This window comes from Abramis brama (genome assembly GCF_963993115.1).
Source record: "Abramis brama genome assembly, chromosome: 2".
Taxonomy (NCBI): Eukaryota; Metazoa; Chordata; class Actinopteri; order Cypriniformes; family Leuciscidae; genus Abramis; species Abramis brama.
This window is the reverse complement of record NC_139964.1, coordinates 36934097-36958042: the sequence shown is the minus strand read 5'-3', so window position 1 is coordinate 36958042 and position 23946 is coordinate 36934097. Positions and strand designations below refer to the sequence as shown.

General features: G+C 38.8%; 1 protein-coding gene across 1 annotated transcript in view; it reads left to right on the top strand.

Annotated features, from left to right (window-relative positions):
- The window catches only part of tenm3 (teneurin transmembrane protein 3), a 227439-nt gene that overhangs the window by 150352 nt on the left and 53141 nt on the right, over positions 1–23946 (top strand). The window contains exons 9-17 of the mRNA XM_084098060.1: positions 2429–2634; positions 4160–4370; positions 6896–6997; positions 7435–7629; positions 9883–10083; positions 13514–13699; positions 20293–20316; positions 21365–21385; positions 22488–22634. Of these exons, the coding sequence (XP_083954186.1) occupies positions 2429–2634; positions 4160–4370; positions 6896–6997; positions 7435–7629; positions 9883–10083; positions 13514–13699; positions 20293–20316; positions 21365–21385; positions 22488–22634 (1293 nt within the window). The remainder of the gene's footprint in view (positions 1–2428; positions 2635–4159; positions 4371–6895; positions 6998–7434; positions 7630–9882; positions 10084–13513; positions 13700–20292; positions 20317–21364; positions 21386–22487; positions 22635–23946) is intronic.

Sequence of the window (23946 nt, the reverse complement as noted above, 5' to 3'; positions counted from 1 at the left end):
AGTACTTGAGCAAATTCTGCAAATCACAAACATCTTGTCATCTGTCAACTGCAGCACGAAAACCACAATTCTCCTTTCTTTTAATTTGTTCAGGATGAAAGAACTATAAATATTGAACACACACACAAAAAAAAAATATTTCTAAATATTTTCTTTTTATAATTTCACATAGATATTTTCTATACTCCTACAGTTCATAATGACCAGAGGCTCTCCAGCTTTAAAAATGGCCAAAGAATCCATATGATTAGTGTAATGTATTCTGAAGTCAAAAACTGTGTACAAAAGAAACTAAAAATCATATAAGATCATATAGAACCTAAAAATGTTGACCACCAAATCTAATATTAAACATTTATCTTTTTTTTTTTCTTCATGAAATAACATTGTACTTTTGAAACAACAAATACTTTGTTGTTGTTGTTGTTGTTGTTGAACTATTAGGGGCCGTGTACATGCAGAGCCAGCAAATGAAACAAACAAATTTTTGCTGTTTACAGAGCCAGAGACAAGTGTGATTTCTAAGGACATCCATTTCAGTGATATCTGTCAGATAGCATTATATTATGCATGGTGTACAAAAGAAATACACTTACAGCAGCTTTTAATGTTATTTAGTGTCTTACTCACAGAAACATGCACACAGATTGTAAAGATCAAGACAGTTTGGCAAATCGCATGGCTGAGATAAGGAGAGAAGCTAAAGAAAGAGAAACAGAAAAAGAAGTAGAAGGCTTTAGGGAGTCTTTGCATCAAGCCAAAACAAACCTTCTACTTCTCTGTGATTCTCATGGGCAAATGCCAATTCAATATCCATGTCCAAAAAACACCCCAAGCATCCCTGGCACACACGGAAAGCAAATCCCTTTTCCACTGGCATTCTTTAAGTGCACCATCCCCTTCTTTTTATCCTGTGGACAATACTGTTGATCAGAGCTTCACAGATGGCTTCTCTCTCTTTGCTCTGTAGAGCATTTAGGGCCACAGGCGAGCTCACATTAAAACTAACAGTCAGCAAGTCCTCTCTAATTACTCTTTCATTCACTCCAATATGCTCTTTATGTAGCCGGCTGACTGCATTAGCAACACGTGCTACAGAATTACGCGATAATAATTAATTCAATATTAATGGCAGCTGCTCTCCATTAGCTGGCATATGAGCATTGCCTATTCTCCTTCTCCCATTACTGATCCATTCCGCACTGTTGCCTTTGTAACATGTTGTGAGGGGTCGGAATATGCCGAAGATTGTGTTTTGCTGAGTTCGTTGTGCGCTTGTGTGTGTAATGTCTAGACATTAGCTTTCCCGCTTGTTAAAGGAAGCGCTGCAAAGTCAAATTGCTTCACTTAGACTCTGCCTGTAATATTACTGCAGTTTACTGTAGCTACTCTTGTAAAACAGCAGCTCGACAATTACCATTGTGGCTGAGCTTTATGAACTAAACTAGATTAGATGTTTTAAGTTTATTCTGAAATCTCTTCAAGGTCCCTTTAACATTAGGAAATAAACTTGCCTGCTGGCCAGGGGTGCGTTTCTCATACAGCTCACTGCTTACAACTACCAAAGTATGATTCATCATTGGATATATTAACTAGCAAGTGACAACTGTTTCCTGAAACCGTAGTACTGTAAACATCAAATCGATGAAAAATGTTGCTAACGACGGAACTTACAACCATAGTTGTCTAACAGTGCTTTTTGGAAACGCACCCTAGAGCTATAGAGAGAAAAAATAACGGAGGTTTGAAGGAGTATAATGGTGCATAACAGTGTTTTCCTTTACTGTTGGCTGGATAATTCACTACAATGGTTATCTTGGGAGTGAGGGTCAGAAAGAGTTTGTTTGAAGATGCTAATTAACTGCTGTATGAAGTGATTTAACCATTTCTGATATCAGATTATTTTGTATACCTCATGTACAGTATGTTTGATCACACGTGAGGCTACAGCAAGAAGCACAATAGCATTGGCACACAATCGTATACGCTGCTAATGGAGGAACTTGTAGAATGTTTCATTAGATAGAGTTAGAAATTCACTCATATACACCTGTATTTAAGGTTCCCTTAGAACACATAGATTGTTGCTTAATATGTTTATAGACCACTCACTTGAATGTGATGTGAACAAGTTTCTGTATTGTTGGTTGTAGTTCCTACTGCTGGTTGCTCTCTAATGTTCTTTGTTTCCTGCCCTAGAAGTCATATAGCTTACATGACATAAATTTAATATAAACAATGCCTTCTATTAAACTATTATCAATTTATGAATCAAACTTCCATGCGATGCCAAAAATTGTATGGTTCAACATGGTTTTCCACACAGTCATTTCCTAATTATATCCTTGTGCAGAAGCAGATCATATAGAACAGGGAAATTGCTCACAGTTACGGTTAGCTTGTTTTCCATCTTGTTTTCTCTCTCTAGGAGTTTACTTTCAAGAGAATAACACCATAGACACAGGCGAGGTGGATGTGGGTCGTAGAGTGGTGCAGGACGTCCCTCCAGGAACTTTTTGGCGTTCTCAGCTCTTCATTGACCAGCCACAGTCCCTGAAGTTCAACATCTCTGTTCAGAGAGGGGCCCTGGTGGGGGTCTATGGACGGAAAGGCCTGCCTCCCACACACACTCAGGTATCAGATTTTTGTTGTTGTTGTTCTTAAGATGAATGTTCCACTAGAACTGAGAAATGTATATATTGGTTTAAATGAGGGGTATTCAACCATTATAGAACGAGGGATTTCTCCATAACACTTTATTCATAATGTTCATTGAGAACATTATAAAATGCTTACCAGTTCAGATAGTTAATACTCATTGTATTAGTTAGAAATGTCATGCAACATTTTCAAGAAATTTCTGCCTTATATATCTTCTTCACTGACCTCCTGCAGTATTTTCACTGAACCCCTGAGTTTAGATGATCTCTGTGGGTGCCAAATGACATGAAAGTAGCGCCATTGCATTTTTTTCAATGGCAATAATTCTGAATCAAGAGAAATTAAGCAATCTTTTGTAGGATGCTGTTTTTCACATTGGTAATCTTGTAATTTTTCTTTCATAATTACAGTCATAGTTCTCAGTGTAAGAAATACCACAGCACCCGCTATTCCAATTACCATCACAGACCTGCTACAAATGGCAGACAGCAAACTTTACTAAAAGGACCGCCACTTTTGTCAAACTTTCAAACCTGACCTTCAAAGCTACACAGTAGAGCTTGACAATTCCTATCCAATTTCTATCTGCCTCATCTCTGTAATTCAAACTTGAAGCAATTCATACTTCTATGTATGTTTTGCCCCCTTTGATTAAAAACTGCGCTTGGCCTTCGCAAGCAAACCAATTATTTTTCCTTGTCCTGGTTTTTTTCTTTTTGCCAAGCAACAACAGTGCCTGAGCTTCTTCAAGGGTATATCACAAAACCTGTAAATGCTTAATAGAGGTAATTGGCAGCGGAGGCCTCCACAATGAGAGTCGATAGCACTGACCCAGTACTTTAATTGCCACACATGAATCAATATGTTTCTTAAAGGCTGAATAAAGGATAGGTTGAAGTTCTATTGACAGACAAAGGTGTGGAGACTTCTGTTTTCCTCCACTGATCGAAATGTCTTCTTGTTTTGTCAGATGATGTTTTATAATTTCTTGCTCACTTATTCTTCTCTTGTGTCATTTTCCTACGGGACTCTTAGAAAAGAAATATCTTTTTAATGCTCTGTAAATTGAGAAAAGCATGTTAAACTCTTCAGAGGCCTTTACTAAGACTCGCTCTCTGGGAGCTGCTTGTCAAAGTGACAAAAAAACTTATGTCATAAAGCATTTCTGAAAAGTAGAGTGTCTTTTTAAAGATCTTCCCCTAACACTCACATTGAGGATACCAGAGTTGTTTCCAAACATATTCATTACATCTCTTACAATATATTTGCAAATGTCAATTTCTTGAAATTTAGAAGTTTTAGAGCCACATGCTCTTCTTACAAGTATCAAAACCAATTCTTTGATATTCTATTTTATAACATAATACATCAGATCCAGACATGCTGCACTGGTATTTTTCAAATCAGAGAGGTGGAGCTGCAGTGAAAATGTGCTGTTACTGCACTATGTCTGTGATTAAAATGTCGTTTGATTCTGTCTGTGTGTGTTTGTGTACAGTATGACTTTGTGGAGCTGCTGGATGGCAGTCGTCTGATAGCTAAAGAGAAGCGAGGACTGGTGGAGGTGGAAGGAGCAGCCAGAAAGTCTCGTTCAGTTAACGTTCATGAGGCAGAGTTCATCCGCTACCTGGACTCAGGCACCTGGCATCTCGCATTCTACAATGATGGCAAGAACACTGAACAGGTCTCTTACAACACCATCATCATAGGTAAACCGTGCCTATACATATATCATATTATGTTGTTTTTATAAATGTTTTTTTTTAAATATATATTATGAGAAAATTACAAAACTTACAAAATGTCAGATTTTCCTGCCTCCATTGAAGCACATTGAGCTCTTGAAACAATCTCAAATGATTTTAAATCACATAATCATCAGGTTTTACACAAACTTCAAAATAACTTTCTGCTTGAGTGCTGTTGTCAGTAGAGCCAAAATGAGGCATGCAAAATTCTAAGATGTTCTGAAATGCATGTAAAATTTCAGTTAAATTATTGTTCTGATCATTTTATTTATATGAAAAACAAATTAAATATTACAATATTACAAAAATATTACAGTATATAATCACAGTGTACAATATACACATACAATTTTAGAGAAAGAAAGTACTTTTCTTTTTTTTTTTTTTATCAAACGTTGCAGTAAAGACATTTATAACGATACATAAGATTTCTATTTCAAATAAATGCTGTTCTTTTGAAATCTGACTGCTTTAAAGACTATTTTAAATTGTAATAATGTTTCACAATATTAGTTTTTACTCTATTTATCATCAAATAAATGCAGCCTTGTTGAGACTAAGAGACTTCTTTCAAATACATCAAACAAATCTTTCCAAACTTTTGACATGTAGTTTATATTACACTTTTTCAGCCTCTGTGTGGATATTTGTATGTACAGAGAGAGATAAAGAGAAGAGTGTTCACTGGTGAGCGTGTATAATGACGATCAGGGCCGTATCGACCTGTGCCTTAAGTGGCCAGTGGGCGGCAGCTGATTCAAAGTGTTGCCTGGTGACCTGCAAGACCTTTCCTCTCTCATTCTCTCTCTTTTTCTCACCTTCTCTTCCCCTTCCCTTTCCCCACTTCTCTCACCTCCACCATGAACTCATAAAAATAGGCTTCAGCAAGAGTAATTTCCTTTGGAATTTGATCACAAAGACGAGAACATGAAAAATGGTCAGTGGGACTACAGCCAGCGTCCTCTTTTAAAAGCGGCTTGATTATGCTTCAATGAGTAAAAAGTTAACCTTTTGAAAATGAAAATTGATTATTTCTCTGTGGCGAGATAATATGGTCCTGCAGTGGGGTTGTCTCTCTGCTAAACGCTTCAGTAGTGTCATAACAGCGTGCTGGCAACAAGAGACCGGTGCAGTTCATGACGCTGTCAGAATTGACTTACTGTAGACACCAGTGAGCTGCTTCTTTTAATGAAAGAATCGACAGGCGATGTCACCTTGGCAACACACAAAGTGAGAGAGTCAAAAAGTGTGTGGTAGAAGTGTGGATCAAATCTGTGATTGGCTGTATAACAGTTGTGCACCTAGTAGAATGCTAGATCTAGTTCTTAAATCTGATTGGTTGAGCAGCATTCTTAGAGTGTTGGTATAACTGTATAACAGCCCTGAGAATTTTCACTGCTTATATCCCTCTGCTGGTCTGTGTGTTCCAGACAAACTTGGTTTCGGGGACTGATGGGACCACAAGGGATGATAAAAAATAATACTATTTTAAGATTAATCATGAGATTAATTATTTTATTATATTAACAGCCATAGTTTTCCTTCAGATTTATGTGTCTAGCAGTATTGATGAATAGAAAAAAAAAACTTAAAGTGAATATTTTCCAAATAATATTTTACTCATGTGTAATATATAAAGTTTGAAAACCCTTGTATTAGTAGTGGGGATTTATCAGTCACTCTTTCTGCAGGGTTACATTGTTTCGCCAGTAGATGACGACAAGTGACTCTCTTTAGAGTTAGCCATTGAATCCTTCACTTAACACTCAGGAACGAGACAACGTGTGTATGTTGCTTGGAAGCTTTGTTTGGAGCTAGTTGCTTTTGCAGAGTCAAGAAACAGCACTGATTCAAGTAATTTTTGCAAAAAGTTTTCGCAAGAGTCCTAGTGTATTCATATAAATAAGCGTGTTTTTAGTATATAAATGCAAATATGTAAACTTGAGCAGGAGCTGATGTGAGTGTAAACAATTTTGTGTGTTGCACGTTACGCATTTTGTTTGGCACCAGCTGTGGTTGTCATGAGGAAAACGGCTTATTAAACATGCTAAATATCTTCTTTATGAACGTGAAAACTTCAGAAAGGTTTCTGTGAGTTTTAGATTTAGGGTTAAATGATAGACAATTATCATTATTTCAGTATAAAAACAAAAGTCAATGGAAAGTCCCCACTATGACCGAAAAACAAACGCGCGTGTATGTGTTTTAATGGCCATCCAGCAGTGTAAAGAAAGCTCTGAGCAGAGCGTCTGGCTGCTAATTGGTGGTAATAATGCCTTGATTGGTTCATTAAGGCAGAGTAAGCCTAGATGCAGGTTTTTGTTAATCACGCATCTGGCACTCCTTTAATTAAAGATGGGGGGGTCTGAATGTCTGCTAATTTCCACAGACCGTCTCCTCAATTAATGCTTTTCTCACTCTCCTTTCCTTTCTCGCCCTCTTTCTTTCTGTGGCTCCCTCTCACACACTTTCATTCTTCCCCCCAGATACCCTCACAGAGTGTCCACACAATTGCCATGGTAACGGAGACTGTCGCTCGGGAACATGCCATTGTTTCCCAGGGTTCCTTGGGCCTGATTGCTCACGAGGTATGCTCTCTTACTCGCGTGCGCACACACACAGTCACACACGACTCTCCGGAGAAATAAACAACCAATGCCACTATTCATAATTGGTTTCAGATTGTCATTTGCGCAAGTGCGGCTGGCTAGCAAGCTTATGGTGGGACTCAATTCCCAAGCCTGAACGGCTTCTTATTACCAGGAGGAAGCAACAATTAGTTTTATTTTCATGGTCTTTTTATTGTATTATTTTGTTTATTTTTTAGTTCTATTATTTTTCTCTCCTCGTCGTCTGTTTGCTTTCATTGTCAGTGTATCAGTCTGGTTTAATCCATAAAGAAATCGCTTGCACTGAAAACTTCACCTGTTGAAGTCTTCTCTTCTCTGTCAAACTATTATTAAAAAAAAAATGTTTTGGTCTTTTAGCTTTTTTGCCCAATTGCTTTTTGTTTTTCTGTTCAAAGCCGCTTGTCCAGTGCTGTGCAGTGGAAATGGGCAGTACTCCAGGGGGCGCTGTCTTTGTTACAGTGGCTGGAAGGGGACAGAGTGTGACGTTCCTAGCAACCAGTGCATCGATATTCACTGCAGCGGACACGGAATCTGCATCACGGGCAACTGTGCCTGCAACACAGGCTATAAAGGAGACAACTGTGAAGAAGGTCAGGGATACAAATCAAGCACTTGTGGTTTTGCAAAGCAAATTGTCCTATCCGAGCTTGTTCATTTCTGTTTTTTTTTAAGAAAATATTTTAACATCAAAAATGTCTTTTATGTCTCTTAAGAAACAGTGTTTACCACTTCACCCGCAGATCCTCCATTGAATGGTCTGATGCTAGAAAACAGTTTATTTGTTTTGCAGAGTTTTTCCATCTGTTTCCCTCCTTACAGACATCTTCAGCATCTCAAGTCTCAGTTCATAAGAGACCCATCAGAAGTCTTAATGGAAGCATTTATCCAACACTGCTATTTTCAGCGTTCTTGCCATTAAACCCCACTGCATTACACCATCAAAGATGTGCAAGATAATGTGTTATCAACGCGATCACTGATTACCCATTGGTTTGAGCAGGGATTGATTTTTTTGTTCTCCTCTAGAAGTGTTTGAAAGCTGTCTCTGTGGACACGGACAGGCTTTTCACCAGACCTGATAAAAAAGAGAGCGAGTGAGAGAGACAGAATGGCTTGTTTGAGTGTTTGAGAGAGAGAAAAAATCTGTCCAGTTCATATCGCCTTTCAGCATCGGTTTTGCTTAATGAGGAGCCTAACGCCTTGTCTGTAGCCATCAAAGGGACTCTTCTGCCTGTGACCTTCTTTGATAATTTACTGTCCCTGCAATAATCATTACCAGTGTGTTAATAGTTCAATATTCCAAAAACAATTGCCATTCTCCACTTCACAGAGCAAATAATTACATTGATGTCCCTGCTGATGTGCAGGTCCCTTACCCATCAGCCTCGTGAGTGGGGAAAATGCTAGATTACAATTGATTTTTCTTAATTAGCAGAATTAGCTTTGTGCGTAGTGTTTATGTTACCGTGACTCGGCACGCAGCATGTAGAGTACTGACTGTGTTTATTTTTTTTCTTCCTGTAAGCCAGAAAGATTTTATTCCTGCAGCTCGATTGTAATGATTTGGCACGAACAACAAAACCGACTAATGCAATTTATGGAGGGAACTTTATTTTCTGGTCATGAATTGGCCTGTTGTCAATCAATGGCATGATTAAGCCCCATCAACTACCACACAATCAGAGGAATTAAGGGTTACTGAACCTCAGCCCTCTCCCAAGGGCTATTAAACACAAACACACACACACATACAAACATACATAATCTGCACAGGAGCCCTTTATGGCTTTTGAAAAGCAATGCGTAACACTGTCACACTCTGTGCACTCAGCCCTGCTTGCGCCTCAGTCCCCTTAAAAATTGCTTTTCCATCTGTAGCAGTGGACTTCTCCCGAAGAGATCTCTAGCACATTCTTTGAGAGCACATTGAGCGGTACATAGATCATGCTTCGCTACATGTACTGTCTGAATCTGCTTATAATGTGTGTGCACTGGAACAGGGGGATTTTTGAGAGCCATTTAATGTGAAGCTTATGCTATGCACATCTTGACAATTAGCAAATGATGGATTCCATTGAGATCAGTGAATTTTAAAAACGAGTGTATTACTGTAAAAACAACACATATTTTTCCTATTAACTTTATATTGCACAATGTTCCCTCAGGTTAACAACCCCATTTTATTTACTTTGCAAGCACACAATGCAGAGATGGTGAATAAACACAGTATATCTTCTCAGTCATTTAATTTAATTACATTTTTTTCACATTTGTTAGAGCGTAACCATTTTTTAAATAATTTAGAATGGTTTAAATTATTTGCATTTTATGAGAGGTTGCACTTAACGTTATACTTATTTTATGTTTTTGTCTAATCCATTATTATAGTGACTGTCTAGTTAGTATTAATAAATACAAAATTCTTCAATTTTACAAGTACTATCTATTCATTTTTTAGTAAAAGAATAAAAATATGAACATTTATATAAACGTGTTAAAAGTGTAAGCATTAGTATTAACATTTAAAGTAAATATGAACTTTTAATGTAGCAGCTTGTAGTACTTTAACATCAGCAAAGTTTTTAATTTCTTTTCATTATCACAGTGTTGCCTCAATGCAAAATTACCTGAAAAAAGGTCCCTCCACATATATTTATTTGAATAAGTTTATTTTTTGAATTTAGTAATGAAGTCTTTATATGCAAGAAAATTGTATAAAAATTTCATTTAAAAAATTTTCATAATGCTTGCAATGGAGGGTCAAAAACAACATGGTCAACATGCATTGTCTTACTACCCTGCTAACTAACAGGTTTCGCTTTCTTTTCCAAACACACACACAGTGGACTGCCTGGACCCCTCCTGTTCATCTCACGGAGTGTGTATTCACGGAGAGTGCCACTGCAATCCAGGCTGGGGCGGCAACAACTGCGAGATCCTGAAGACTATGTGCCCAGACCAGTGCTCGGGACACGGAACCTACCAGACGGAGAGCGGCACCTGCACCTGTGACGCCAACTGGACTGGACCCGACTGCTCCATCGGTACCCTTTATGCACTCATGCACCCACCTCCTCAATATGTCGGTCTTCCACACTTTATTATTTTATCTTGCTTTATTTGATACACTGAATGCCTGCTTATTGTTGTTAAAGGCATTAACAGGCTGTTATTTCAGATTTTCTGTCCTCCCCTCTGTTTAATCTGTCAGCAGACCTTCTCAAAGGCACGTTTGAGTCAACTTTAAATACACTATCATTATGAAATATCTTTCAGTCCATCAAAAGCTCAGCCGCAGCTGGTGTGGTATGTGTGTGCACGTCTTGTGTTTGTGCGAGTGACGATACTGATCTCTGTAATAAGAGCAGTATTGGACTCCTGCTGTTTTAGGACTCACCCATGGTCTGCCTTTTAGTTAGACAATGCTATTTTCCCAGCAGCAATCTGTGTCTAATGAAAATACTATTTCACCCTAGAGCCCCACACAGCAATCTCTCACTCACTTTTTCTCTCACTCCCTTTCTTTCTCACCCCATTTCGATCGAGGAAGAACCACCTGATGTCTTTGTAAACCACCACTTCCCTCCCTTCCATTAATTAGCTGTACATCTTCAATTAGTGCAGTGTTAATGAATGAGGCCTGCAACGCTCCCCCCCGTCACGTTGACGGCTGCAGTGTTGTGGTAAATGCAGATAAACGCCTATTGCGTGGGGACATATTTTGTTAGAAAAGTGTTTATAAAATTAGTATTACTCCTTTTGTCTTAGATAATGATAGAGTGAGAAAAATTTCATTCGAGAGGAGGGCATGTGTCAACAGAAGTGTCACGCATGTACCCCCTTACATTTTTTTTGGTTACACTTTATTTTAAGGTGATGTAGTTACAATGTACTTACTCAAATAAGTACGGAGTAACATTAATTAACTACCTTTACTTACTATAGAGTTATGGTTAGGGTTTGGTTTAGGTTTAGTTACTTGTAATTATGCATCATTTACTGTTACAGTAAGTACATGTAGTAACGTGTAACTACGTAACCTAAAAATTTGTATAAAAATAAATGTTACCCTTTTTTTTGCCAAATGTTATTTTTTGCATCTTGGAAAGTTAAGTTGCACAGTTATTGTAAGTAACTAAAATATGTGTTTTTCTAAAATACTGTGGGAGAAATTACATATTCACATTTCTTTGGTCAGCACTTCTTCACCAAACCAGAAACTTGTTCTTTTTAATTCAAATTATATATTAGTTATCATTAGCATTATTATTATTATTATTGTCACTTTAAAAAATAATGAGACAAAATAGAACATGCGCTCACTGTATAAAAACACATTTATAAAACACATTAATTTAATTTATTTATTTCAAAAAGAAACTGGGGGGGGGGGGGGTCATGGGCATTTGTTAGTCTTGCTATTTCTACATACATTAATACATCATATAAAAATTTTACTTTTAAAGATATAATTTAACATTTGGTTAATGTATTATGAAAAAACATTAACATTTCAAGTTATAATTGAAGTTATAAATAAGATAGAAGATAATGTATCATGAACAAACATAAATTAACAACCAACACTAGTATATTTATAAATTCACATTAGCCTATCAATGCCTACTGTGAAAATATTAATTGTTAGTTCATGATACCTAATGCTAATTTAATTAATTGAACTAATGTCAATGAAGTGAAGGTCTTACCAAATCATGATATTAATTCTGATTTAATTCTGCTGTTTTGCTTTTTTAGTCTATTGATTTTTCAAATTTAATGAAGCACATTGAGAATCAATTTACTAAACTAAGCCTCACAATTATATGAACTAAGTTATCGCCTAGTGAGCCAGGATTTTCCCCCAAAAAAATTAGGTGCATGACTCCTCGTACAACATGGACACACTCAGGCAATCAGTCCACACACTCTGGCTACAACTCTTGCAAAGACAGTAATCCAGATTGATATATTACAGTTGCAGCAGGCTTACGGCTCGAGCCGTCAGTTTTCCAGAAGTGCTTCCCAGCAGCTGCTCTCCATCTGTCTGTGTGAACTTACTCCTTGTGCACAGCCACTCTTTCTTTCAATCACACTCCCGCTCTAAGGAAACTGAGGTGAACTTCAGCGGAGTCTCGTCTGATGAAGGATGAAACACACAGGCGCCCACACATACACGCTGAAGGGCTGCGTCACTCCTGCCCACCTGCAGGAGGCATAATAACAGCACGCAGCAGGGAAGCCAACCACTAACTGGCACTCACCTGACCCAAGGGCTGATGGGAAATTCTCTCCACATTTCTTCACTTCTGTTTCCTTGTCTCAATACACTTTCACCAGCTCTGGCTGAGTGTCATGTCATGGTTTCACGCCTTGTCAGGAAGTGCCAGAGAAAGAGTCAGAAAGGAGGTTGAAGAAAGGAGTTTAACAATACCCCATCCCATGATTTGTCTTTATCAGGAGATGTCTTTCTAGTGCTTTGTTTCTTCCGTGACGGGGTGTGTCAGGCTGCAGGGCTCTAGTGGAATGGTGTGTGTGGGCTGTTAAACTACAGCTTGCTTTGCGCCAGTCTGTCTTCATCTGCTATTCTGCCAAACCCACACACATCTACATGCGCACATACACAAACTCATAAACTGAATCCAAATCAATCGCTATCAGACACTTTTCACAGGATATCATTCAAAATGCACCCAATTTTCCCTCATCAGCTTTTGTGGCCAGTTGCATTTACGCCCAGGTATGATAAACATGAAACTAGTTTCTATTGACAACAATGTCTGTATAGAAGCTTTTGTCAATTCAGAATCATTTCCTGTAAACATGCCAAAAAAAATGTTGAAAAGGAACAAACCTGCAAAGAGAAATGTTAATAAAATGCTTCCATGATAGCTTCGATCCCAAAAGCCATTCAAACGCACTCCTGATGTTTGGCAGAGCATGGAGTGTGTATAAATTGATTTATTTTGGCTTGATGTGTTTGCTTCAATCTATGTGGGAGGCCTGTCTTCTGGGTCCGGGTGGAAAGTTCAGCATGTCAGTTCACATTCATGTCTGTACGCTCTGATGTCTCCTTCCCTTCCCCCAAACACACACCTTTAACCAGCACCCCACTGACAAAGCCTCTATGAGGAGCGCACACACTCCACTAGGTCAGAGAAGGTTGAGAAATGTCATTGTTACGGGGTGCCGATTGAGGTGGGGCGGGCAGTCCCCCCGCCACACAGCCCGCTAGACACAGCAGGGGTCTGCAGTTATCTATTTCCTGTCATAAGTTTTTCACACTTGAAGTCAATAACTTAGACTTGACTGTTCTCAGGAATGTAACCTCTGCTCTTGCTGTTTTGAGTAGAGGAGACTTGAACTTGAAATGTGCTACCACCTTGTAAAACACATGACCGTTATCATCCTTGGCTAGGCTACAGCCCAGAACAAAAAGTGATTTTAATTTTTTCGCCTTGTTTGTGTTTGCAGAGGTGTGTGCAGTGGACTGTGGCTCTCACGGTGTGTGTTTAGGAGGAAGCTGTCGCTGTGAAGAGGGTTGGGCTGGTTCGGTATGCGATCTGAAAGCTTGTCACCCACGCTGCACTGAGCACGGAACCTGCAAGGACGGCAAATGTGAATGCCACCAGGGCTGGACCGGAGAACACTGCACCGTCGGTAAGACAAACAATCATCAGTACTGTATGTCAGTATTTACATTACATGGCCAAAGGAATGTGAATACCCGCCTTTTAACATGTTTGGCTCCTTAATTCAAGTGAATTTCAGTGGCCTTTTCTGTTCCAGAATGACAGTGATCCTATGTATAAAGCTAATTCAATAAAATAATGATGTCTGATATGGAAGAACTTGACTTGCCTGAATAAAGCACAGACCATGAATTTGGGAGGCCCCATTACCCCAAATCAGCATCTGATTTCTCTTTTGTCTGAATGGGAGTAAATACCACAGCCTTATTTTAACATCTAGTAGAGAAATGTGAGGATACACTTTTTTTTATGCCAAGCACATATGGGTGGTGTTTGGGTGTCCACATTTTTTTTGGTCATATAGTGTATTTGCATAATGTGTACAAGTTTTTTTTTTTTCTGTCTCTCAATTTTTTCCAGCTGGTGTTGATGCTATTGTATCAAAGCTATTTGCTATTTGTTAGGAAGTTTAACTCACATCTTTGAGCTTGTTTTGATTGCATATTCCCTTTGTTTGTTTTCTTCCACCTCAACAGGAAGAGGACTATGAGTGTTTGTTCTGTTTTGTACCTTTCCCCTGACCTTTGCTTGCTATCAAAGGGTTGACATTTTCATTGCAGTTGATGCAGGCTTCCACATGGGAACATCTATTCTGAAAATCAGGGAGCTAAACGACAGCAATTTCTCCTTACACAAGCACTAAACTCTGTTCATTATTTAAATGTCATGGCAAGTTGGATAGCATGTGTCCTGCTGGTTTAGTCTGGTTAATGCTGGTTAGTTGTGTTTTGGTGCTGGTCTTGTACCAAATTGTCCATATATATATAATTTTTTTTCACTTATCTATAAAAATATGGCCCAAAAAAAAAAATATATATATTTCTATTAAATTTTACATTTTAAATAAAGTCCCTCTGTTTCTTCTCAAACTCAAAGTCTTCAAGTTGCTTAACCGTCATTCACTAAATCTGTTGATTTGTTGTTAGCGTGTTGGCTACATCCTCCACCAGCTCAACTCTCAGCAGGGTACGTCAGCTGCTCCATTACTCAACACGAGCGATCGAGGTATGCGGCCTTGTTAGCAAGCAGGCCTGTTTCATTGGGCAGCTTTATGAGAATCTGGCCAACATTTTGCTATTCGTCTTCCAAATTAGCACGGTTAGCACGTAATTCTGTCCTGCTCTTCTGTTCGAGCCAGCCACCCACACACCACACTCTCACCCCGGCTCCAAACTTTACTGAGCAAAAATGCTTGCTGAGTTTGATCACTTAATGACCTTGTTGCTCTAAGTTTAAACATTATAAATGGCCATAAGACTGTAGGAGACCAAATGTTAAAATACATGTCTGTGGCTTTAATGGATTGGTCAGTTTTATAGTTTCATTTAAGCTGAAGTGTGAAATTTCTGTGCTGCTAGCATCACCAAATGAAATTGCAAACATAATGACTGTTATCAAACATGTTTGCTGAATACTTACCCTGCTTGTCGTTTGTCTGCCGAAGAAATTGTACACGCCATTGGTTGAGCCAATGCTGCTGTTAGGCTTGTCTGGGTGAACTTAGAAAAAGAGCAATGTGTTGACACTTTTCAGAGAAATTCACCTACGAATGGCTTACTTGCTTGTCCCTGTATATTAACACTTCAAGTTTAAAGTGTTTACAGTATAATGCATTTATGTGCAAACAAATATACAGGTTGTGTTTACTTTGTGTGTGGCCTTCCAGAGTTTGGAGGATTGAATACATCTCTTTAGGCCAAGGTTGATACTTCGTCCCTCTTTGCTGAGTGCATGCATTGCAGAAGGTGTGTGTGTGTGTGTGTTTGAAAGAGAGCACAAGAGGGAGCTAAAAGAATTATGGTACCTCATACATCATATGTGTCAGACTGAGATAAGGGGCCTCTTGGATCCATGCAGGGGTGTGTGTTTGTGTATGTGTGAATTGTGTGTTTGTGTGTGTGACCTTCCCTGTCCCTCTACACCCACTCACTCTCATTAGACCTCTTCACAGTGAGTCCACACACACATGCCTGCATTACAGCATACTTGCGTCATGATTATTTCACACAAAGACACTCAGACTGACCGGCAGCATCCAGACATTTTCAGTATGTATTTTATTGTTATGACATGAAGTCTTTCTCAAAAAGGCTAAAAAAATACAGACTTTTTTTCTTTGCTCTATGGGCTTTTTTTCTTAATCTGATTGGGGCCACTTTCATATATTGTCCTAGATCCTGGACAGTTTGAACTGATTCAATGAAATTTATAAAATTATCTCAATATTTTTTTCCCCCCGAAACTATTCTAATGACACGCACTTTAGGAAACTTAATGCCGATATAAAGCTAATCTATACTGTAATATTCACAATGTTACTTAATTTTATAACTTCAGCAAAATCTAGAGTATTTGATATATCATCAAGACCTAATCCTAACTGAACATTATGATCTGTAATGTGAACTTATCCAGACAGTACATCAGATTTTTAAAAGAGGCATCTGTTTGATTTAGCTTAGTGTGACTCTGATCTGTTTATTCATTTGGAAATTATTGGGGAGCTTCATGAGAGGAGGAGAAGGAGAGTAGGAGCATGAAATATTTCTCACGACACCCAAAACACATTCTCTGCCAACTGCACATTCTCTTGTCGAAGGCTGCGATGCTCTTTTTAGATAACGGGTTATTTCAGGAGTTGTTGAGCGTTAATAGGGCTTCTCGAAGAATACTCAATTTAGTGGGTTGAGGTACATTTAGTATTTTTTTTAATCCACTTGTAATCATATCACAGAAATGGCATCTATATGAGTGGAAGTCCACGTATCATATAAAAGAGCCAGTCATTTTTTGTGTATATATATATATATATATATAAACCACCTGTTTGTTTACTCTGAAATATGCATGTGCATTAGCAATATATATATATATATTTTTATTATTATTCCGATTTTTCACACAAAAAAAACAGGAAATTTCTGTTTTCCCTTATTAGTAGTTGTGTCACTGAAAATAGTAACTGAGTAAACTGAATTAAAAGGACTTTGGTGTAACTTAGTGAGCTACACTCACTAAATAAAAGCCTGTTTCTGAGATGCATCATCTCTACATCCTCTGAGCTCAAGCATTCACTTTAGCAACAAGTTTGGGAATATGATGAATCACAATGCATGTTGTATAATGTGGATAAATGGTGCATATTCTGGAACACGAATATACTCGTGAACCCATTTTCTTAGGATCGTTTATTAGTAATAGCTCTTTAAAGACTCTTTATGACTAAAGAAAAGAGATTTTTTTCTGTGAAGTGTGGCTTGTCAGAAGCTTCCACTGCCAGACATTTAAGATTTTTTATTAAGACTTGTATGCTTCATTAGGCCTTAGGCCCTTCCAGATCATTCATCAGAAGCACAACTCTTGCTGTGAGAAAGCCATGGATTACAGCAAGCTGTGCACACACATCAGTCAACCCTGCTGGAGCATACAGAAATGTACCCACACACACACATTCATTCAAAATAATCGTCAAACTTCCGTACTGTAAAAGTGCACAAATTGAACTATGATGTGAAGAATCCTAAAGCATTATTGGAGCAGATCGGTTTACTCAGCAGCCATATAGGTACTGCCCCCAGGCAGCTATTTTGTAGTCATGCAAGTTGAATGAGGAAAGACCGAAATATCCAAACTGCTTGGCAAGGGTAGGTTTCAATAACATGCCAAATCACAAATAAAATTTGACAACCATGGTATCACAAATGTTACTTTTATAGTTAAAATCTGGCTACAAAAATATGTTTTTCAGGTTTGTCCAGCTGATGGACATGCATGTGTTAGAGCAAAAAGGTATTGGCTGTTATATATTAAAGGCAGGACTTTTTTCCCCTAACATCTACCATATTGAGCTTTGTGATATATCGCATTTATTTCAGCACCAGTGTCACATGTTTAATATTTTTGTGGAAACCATGATACACTACCATTCCAAAATTTGAGGAATGTATGATTTAAAAAAAAAAAATCTTTTAATTGGCAAGGATGCATTAAATTGATTGAACAAAAGATTTCTAAGCAGCAAAAACTGTTTTCAACATTGATAATAGTAAGAACCATTATTAATAATTGAGCACCAATAATAATTGATGATACCTGTACATTGATACATAATGAAAATTGCACTTTAAAATATATTAAAATAGAATTATTTTAAAATGTAATAATATTTCACAATATTACAGTTTTACTTTTTATTATTTATCAATTCAGTATAATTAATACAGCATATTTAATGTTTGATCGGTCGAAAACAAATGCATGCGGTACTGAAGCGCCTGTCCTTCAAAACCTCCCATTTATGATCACGCATGCACAAAAAAAAAATCAATAGCAAAACCTACAGCACGCTAATACACAACTACATCATCTTGATCTCCAATGCCCTCAATTCTCCCCTCACATCAAACCATGTCTGATAGATGGATGATTAAAGCAAAAACAGCACGCACTGTACATCTACAAATCATTTTCCACACTTTATCATTTCAATCAGTAATTAAGGAAATGCCCTGTTACAGCATATTAATCCAAGCATGCTCTGAAAAGACTCTTGCAGTCTGTGTAATGCTGCGGATGGAGGTGGTGGTGGTGGCATGTGCTATCCTGTCATTACGGTGGCGGGGCATCTGTCGGGCAGGTAGAGGGCTGACACATTGCTAACATTTGATTGGTTCTGTGGGATGGCTTGAGGTGCCCATGAGCGTGATTAAAACACGTTTGGCCTCTATGTCACACTAGCTATACCCACAGCTGTGGGGGCATGTATACCACCATGTGGCTGTGCATAGCAATTAGGATAATGGAAATTAATATAGGCTTTTTCTTTTTGGAAGAACAGTGACTTAGCCGAGCTGGACGCGATGTGTAATTGTTTCCAGATTAATGTCACTTTAATCAGAGCTCTTTGAATGTGCACGTAAATAATGAAGCATTGATGTCCGTAAAGGGATGATTGCCTTTTTTTCCCTTCCCCTCCGTCTCTCCTTCACTTACTCTCTCTCTATCTCTCTCTCTCTCTCTCTCTCCCCTCAGGACCATCAATGTAAATGAACAAAAGTTTGTTGTAATTAGCCAGTAATTGGCTGCCCTCACTGGCAAGTTTCCAGCTCAGAGTATGCGTTAGCTTGTGTTTTCATAACCCATTGTGTATTCTGGGATAGATACGCAGCCCGGTCTTCTACAACTGTGTAAGTTCTGGATCTCCCAGACATAACAGTGAGTGTGTGGAAACGAGACACCCAAGGAATTTAATCAGTACGCTCTTGCTCTCTCTCTCTCTCTCTCTCTCTCTCTCTCTCTCTCTCTCTCTCTCTCTCTCTCTCTCTCTCACACACACACACAACCTCTCAATCTGTCTCAACCACACACAGTCATCTTCCATTCACACAAGAGTATCTTCCTTAAGAACATAATCCAGCTAATGAAGCCTCTGCATAGTAGCGTTGTTATGCTTGTATTAAAAGGTGACCTTTTATTTAAGATGATTTGTTGTGACTTAGCATATGTAATGTTATGACACGCCGCACAGGGTTTCTCCCAAAGCCTTGTCAGAAATCATTTCATTTAGCCACAGGAAGGAGATGATTGCTCTCATACACATGCGGATGATTCAGAGCTTATCCATACAGTATTCCCACCAACACACACTTTTTTTTTTTTTTCTCACTCAGGGCCATATAATATTTCACTCACACACTGAGAGGCTCTAGGATAATGTACCTGATGTGATGACAATGTGAAACGTGAAATAGCAAACATACAGCAGGATTCTTGAACCACATGTCAATCATCGGGATGCAATTTCCAATTAGCATGTGAGGTCCCGTTCGGTGCAGTACTGTAAATCCCATGATGCCTATGTTATTTACTTTATGCATTATGAGTGATAGTGTCACACATTTGAAAAACGATTTATGGGAACGATTAGTGAATACTGAACAGGAAGAGTGAGTCATTTTCTATGGGGGTGTTGTTTTTCATTTGTTCCACAAATGGTGACGCAGAGGATTGTGCAGGGTACCTTTAGGCTTTGAGAACCACGAAAGTCCAAGACTGCTCAGTGGACGTGTTTTTGCTTTATCTAACCCAGTGTGTTAGTTTTTGTAAAGGAGTTGTAAAGTAGACTGAAAAATATTTGGTGTATGATTTACTTTGAAACAATTTTCACTCAGAAAATGCTTGTAAAATTCACAAAGAAATGGGAAGTGAATTAAATGTGATATTTAAAAAAAAAATGTTATCTATGTTTTATTTACAACTTTGAAAAGTCTTTGTTTATATATATTGATGTGAGAAAGGAGAAATCAGTTAGCATGTCTACTCGTTTTGAATGTCTGTCAGTAGAGGATGCACTTTGGAACCAGATGCTGAAATTACGCCATCTTCCAGCAGTACTAAAAAAGCTCTTAGTTTCTGTATGTGGTTTTCAGGTTGACTGTCTTTTCACACCTTTTTAACATCCTCTTCTCTTCATTTTTCTTCTTCTTCTTGCTCCCTGTAAAGCTCACCCGGAGACGTATGTCCAAGGTACTGTATCTTTCCTCCTTTTTCTCTCTCTCATTCTCTCTCCCTTGAGCTCTTGTGTCCCGGATTGAGGTCTTTATGACATTTTTATGGCGCATTAATAACCTCTTCTCTCTCTCTCTCTCCTCTGCGTGTCTGCTATTATTGTGATTCTTCATTGGCTTCTTTTTTTGGACTGTCAGAAATCCAATCCAATGTCCTCAGTGCTCTCCTTGGCTAATGTTCCAACTTCTGCAGAACCATCCCCCTCGCCACAGCTAAATCACCACTGCTCCACATCTGCAGTTTAGCACCTCCTCCGTGTCCCAGAGTCGCACTCACGTTCGTTTTGAAAACAATAGTGCGCCATGAAAACTGCACGCAAATGACGATCAGCCATGTTTATTTTATAATGAACTACGAGCTGGCGGTGTAAACGGAGATCAAGTGAAGAGATACTTGCAGATTCTTGTTTACTGTTACTGAGGTGTTTTTGGAAATGATTTCACAGGGCTAAATCAGTGCTAAGCCAAGTGTGATTCTAGACTCGCATACTGGCATATGGTGCATCAGAATGCCAAGATTTAATTTTTTTTACCATTTAAGATGTTTCTTAAACTCTTACAGGCTTACTTTGATACTTTTACTCCAAACCTCAATATATTAGCTCAGAACATGTTTTTCGCTTGTTTTTGTGTTTTACCACATTCCATGTTGCTTTTTTTCATTTTCTCACTCATACAATGCTAAACCGACATGGCACGTAGTGTATCTCAGTATGGTATTTATTAATGCGTTGAGTAACACAATATACACGCTGTGGCAATCCTCCAGACGGAGTCGGCCAAAGTCGAAACAGCTCCCACTCCTCTTTCAACATCTCGTCTTCCTCCTTCTCAAAGCCCTTCTTTCCTTTCCTCCTTCTCTTTATGGTCATTTGCTTCCTTTCTCTCTCTTTTCTTTCCATTTTGTGTTTTTGTGTTCTGAATCGTCCTTCACTTGGACTCAAGTGCTCAGATTTTTTTTGTTAATTTTCTTTCCCGAATTTTCCTCCCTCCCGGCCCCATAATAGGAGAGAGGATAGGATTTAAAGGTAATGCATACCAAAGCCCCAAAGGAGACTGTCACAAGCAATCACTCCGCTGTCTCTCTGTGTCTTTCTTTCTTTTCTTGTTTCTTGCTTTCTTTCTTTCTCCCTCCTTCACTTTTTTGTCTTGAAGCACGATGTCAGCGTGTCTATGTTCTAGTCTCCTCGCTCTATTTATTGTTGTCCTTTATATCTGCCAAATTCATCATTGTTTGTCTTGAACAAGCCACAAACACACACACACGTAATTACTGACACGTGCACAAACACACACACACACACACACACACTTGTGGTCCTTGAGTTTTGTTTGGGAATCCTGTGGGTCCTGTCTCCATGCATCCCGCAGCCTGACCCCTGGTGTTTGTTAGCCTAGCTTCTCCCACAGTCCTCCCCTTCCCTCCCCCTGGCCTCTCTCGCTTTCCTCTGATTCCGTCCGGCGGAATGTGACCTGGGCAGAAAGTATAGCGCTGGAGGCACACACTCTCTCGCCAGCTCAGATGTCCACCCTATACTTTATGCCACTGGGATTCTCTGTGTGCCGTAGCTTCACATGGATGCCATTGCTGATTTATGATTCCCTCACCCTTTTATATCCCTTCCTTTGATCTCTTCTTCTAAATTCAATTTTCTCTCTTTTAATTGATTTTCTTTAAATATTTTTTTTCATTTGGATTCCTCAATCGGTTCTTTTTCCTTTTGAATCTCACCATGATTTTCTCACAAACGTATGCCATCCCTTTTGAAATGATTGGTTGTGTCGAGAGAGAACATCCGTTACATCCATGTGAATCTACAGCCTCTGTGCATCTCTCTAGGCCTGTTTGAAGTCCAGCGTCAGTCTGTGTTCACCTTTAAACCTTTAATTTCATTCTCGACGATGTCAGTGTATCTCTGTTTGGATTACCATTTGTGTTTCACAAGTCGAAGACACACTGTGTCCTACTGTGGCCACGTATATATGTCGATTTTTAGCTGCAACAGAACAACTTTCAGAGAGAATACTGTCATATAAATTTTAAAACACACACATAGAGACTCAGTCCAACACACATTTGAACATGCACACGCCCGTACTAGTGTATGACGGCTCTGTCTGTCTCTGCAGAGGGATGTCCCGGTCTGTGCAACAGTAATGGCCGCTGCACCCTGGATCAGAACGGCTGGCATTGTGTCTGCCAACCAGGCTGGAGAGGGGCTGGATGTGACGTTGCCATGGAGACGCTCTGCGCAGACGGCAAGGACAATGAAGGAGGTGAGGTCACCAGTGACTGGACGCATAAATGTTATAAAATTTAAATGGGATGCATATGGGAAAGTGAATGTAAATATCACATACATATTTGTCAATGATAATCAGGTCAAGTATGTCACCCTGGTGGAAATGGTAAAATGTGCATGTTTAATTGTTTATGAGACAACTGACATATTGTGACATTGTAATTTCTTCACCTTTAGTAAAAGTCATGATAAATTAAGTTTAGTAAGTAAAGTTTTTAAGCAGGTCTTAAACGCACCAAAACTTGTTATGGCTGTCCTAAGCAAACGGATAGAGTAAGCATATATTGATTTAGAAGAGTCACGCTATTTCTCACTGGTCTATCCCATCAGAATATAGCACACAAGATATGACCCTAAGACCAAAGACAAGTAAATCTCAAAACTGGAGGTTAGCTTAGAGTCTGAAGGTTCTACTTCTAGTCTTGACAGACATCAGGGAGACCGACTATGACAGAGCATCTCTTTTTACTTGCATTCAATAAAAATGACAGGCCTGCTCAAGGGGCAAGTAGTCGTGAATCCTTCTGCACTGATCTTGCATTCAGGACATGTGTGTCTGGTTGCGGAACGTTTTGGTACATGTGAGGTTCTGTTGCACGCTTGAGGTCCAGAATGCGGTCTAGGTCTAGAAATCTTCTCCACTGAGCTGAATGCATGAACCTTTAAACACAGCTCAATTCCAAAGCATTAGAGGAGATTGTTTTTCTAGTTGGAGATAATGCGGTCTGTAACATCTTAAATCTGAAGGATTTACAGTCCTCTGGAAGCCTGAAAAGAAGCTTTGAAGTTTTTCCAAAGCGGAAAGAAAAATATACAGTAAGGTTATGATATATCCTCAGTCGTTCAGTAATCGTGCCACGTTTTGCAGATTTTCTTTGAATTTGGCTTCCTTTCAATAGCTATTACAAAGAGGTACTGTAAAAAGATCAGAACATAAAGTTCTTTACAAAAACAAACATAAAAAATAATAAATACGTTTCTCCTTAAATACACATACATGTCCAAAGATCCCATTACGTGACCTCTGTTTTGTGTGACCTATATGCAAGCTATGTTAAAAGATTCTGCTCCCTCTGGAGGAACCTTTGCATGTGCGTGTTGACTTTGGCCGTAGCGGACCGGATTTAAAGCAGCGTGAGAGTTACGAGAGGTCCAGATCTCACATGAAGTTGCGTGGTGCTTTTGGCAGGGGGTGCCGGGACCCTCGTAAGGCAAAACAAACAGTCAGACACTCTGCCTCGGATCTCACCAGAGCAGTGTCAGCTCAGGGTGCTGTAAAAAAAGAA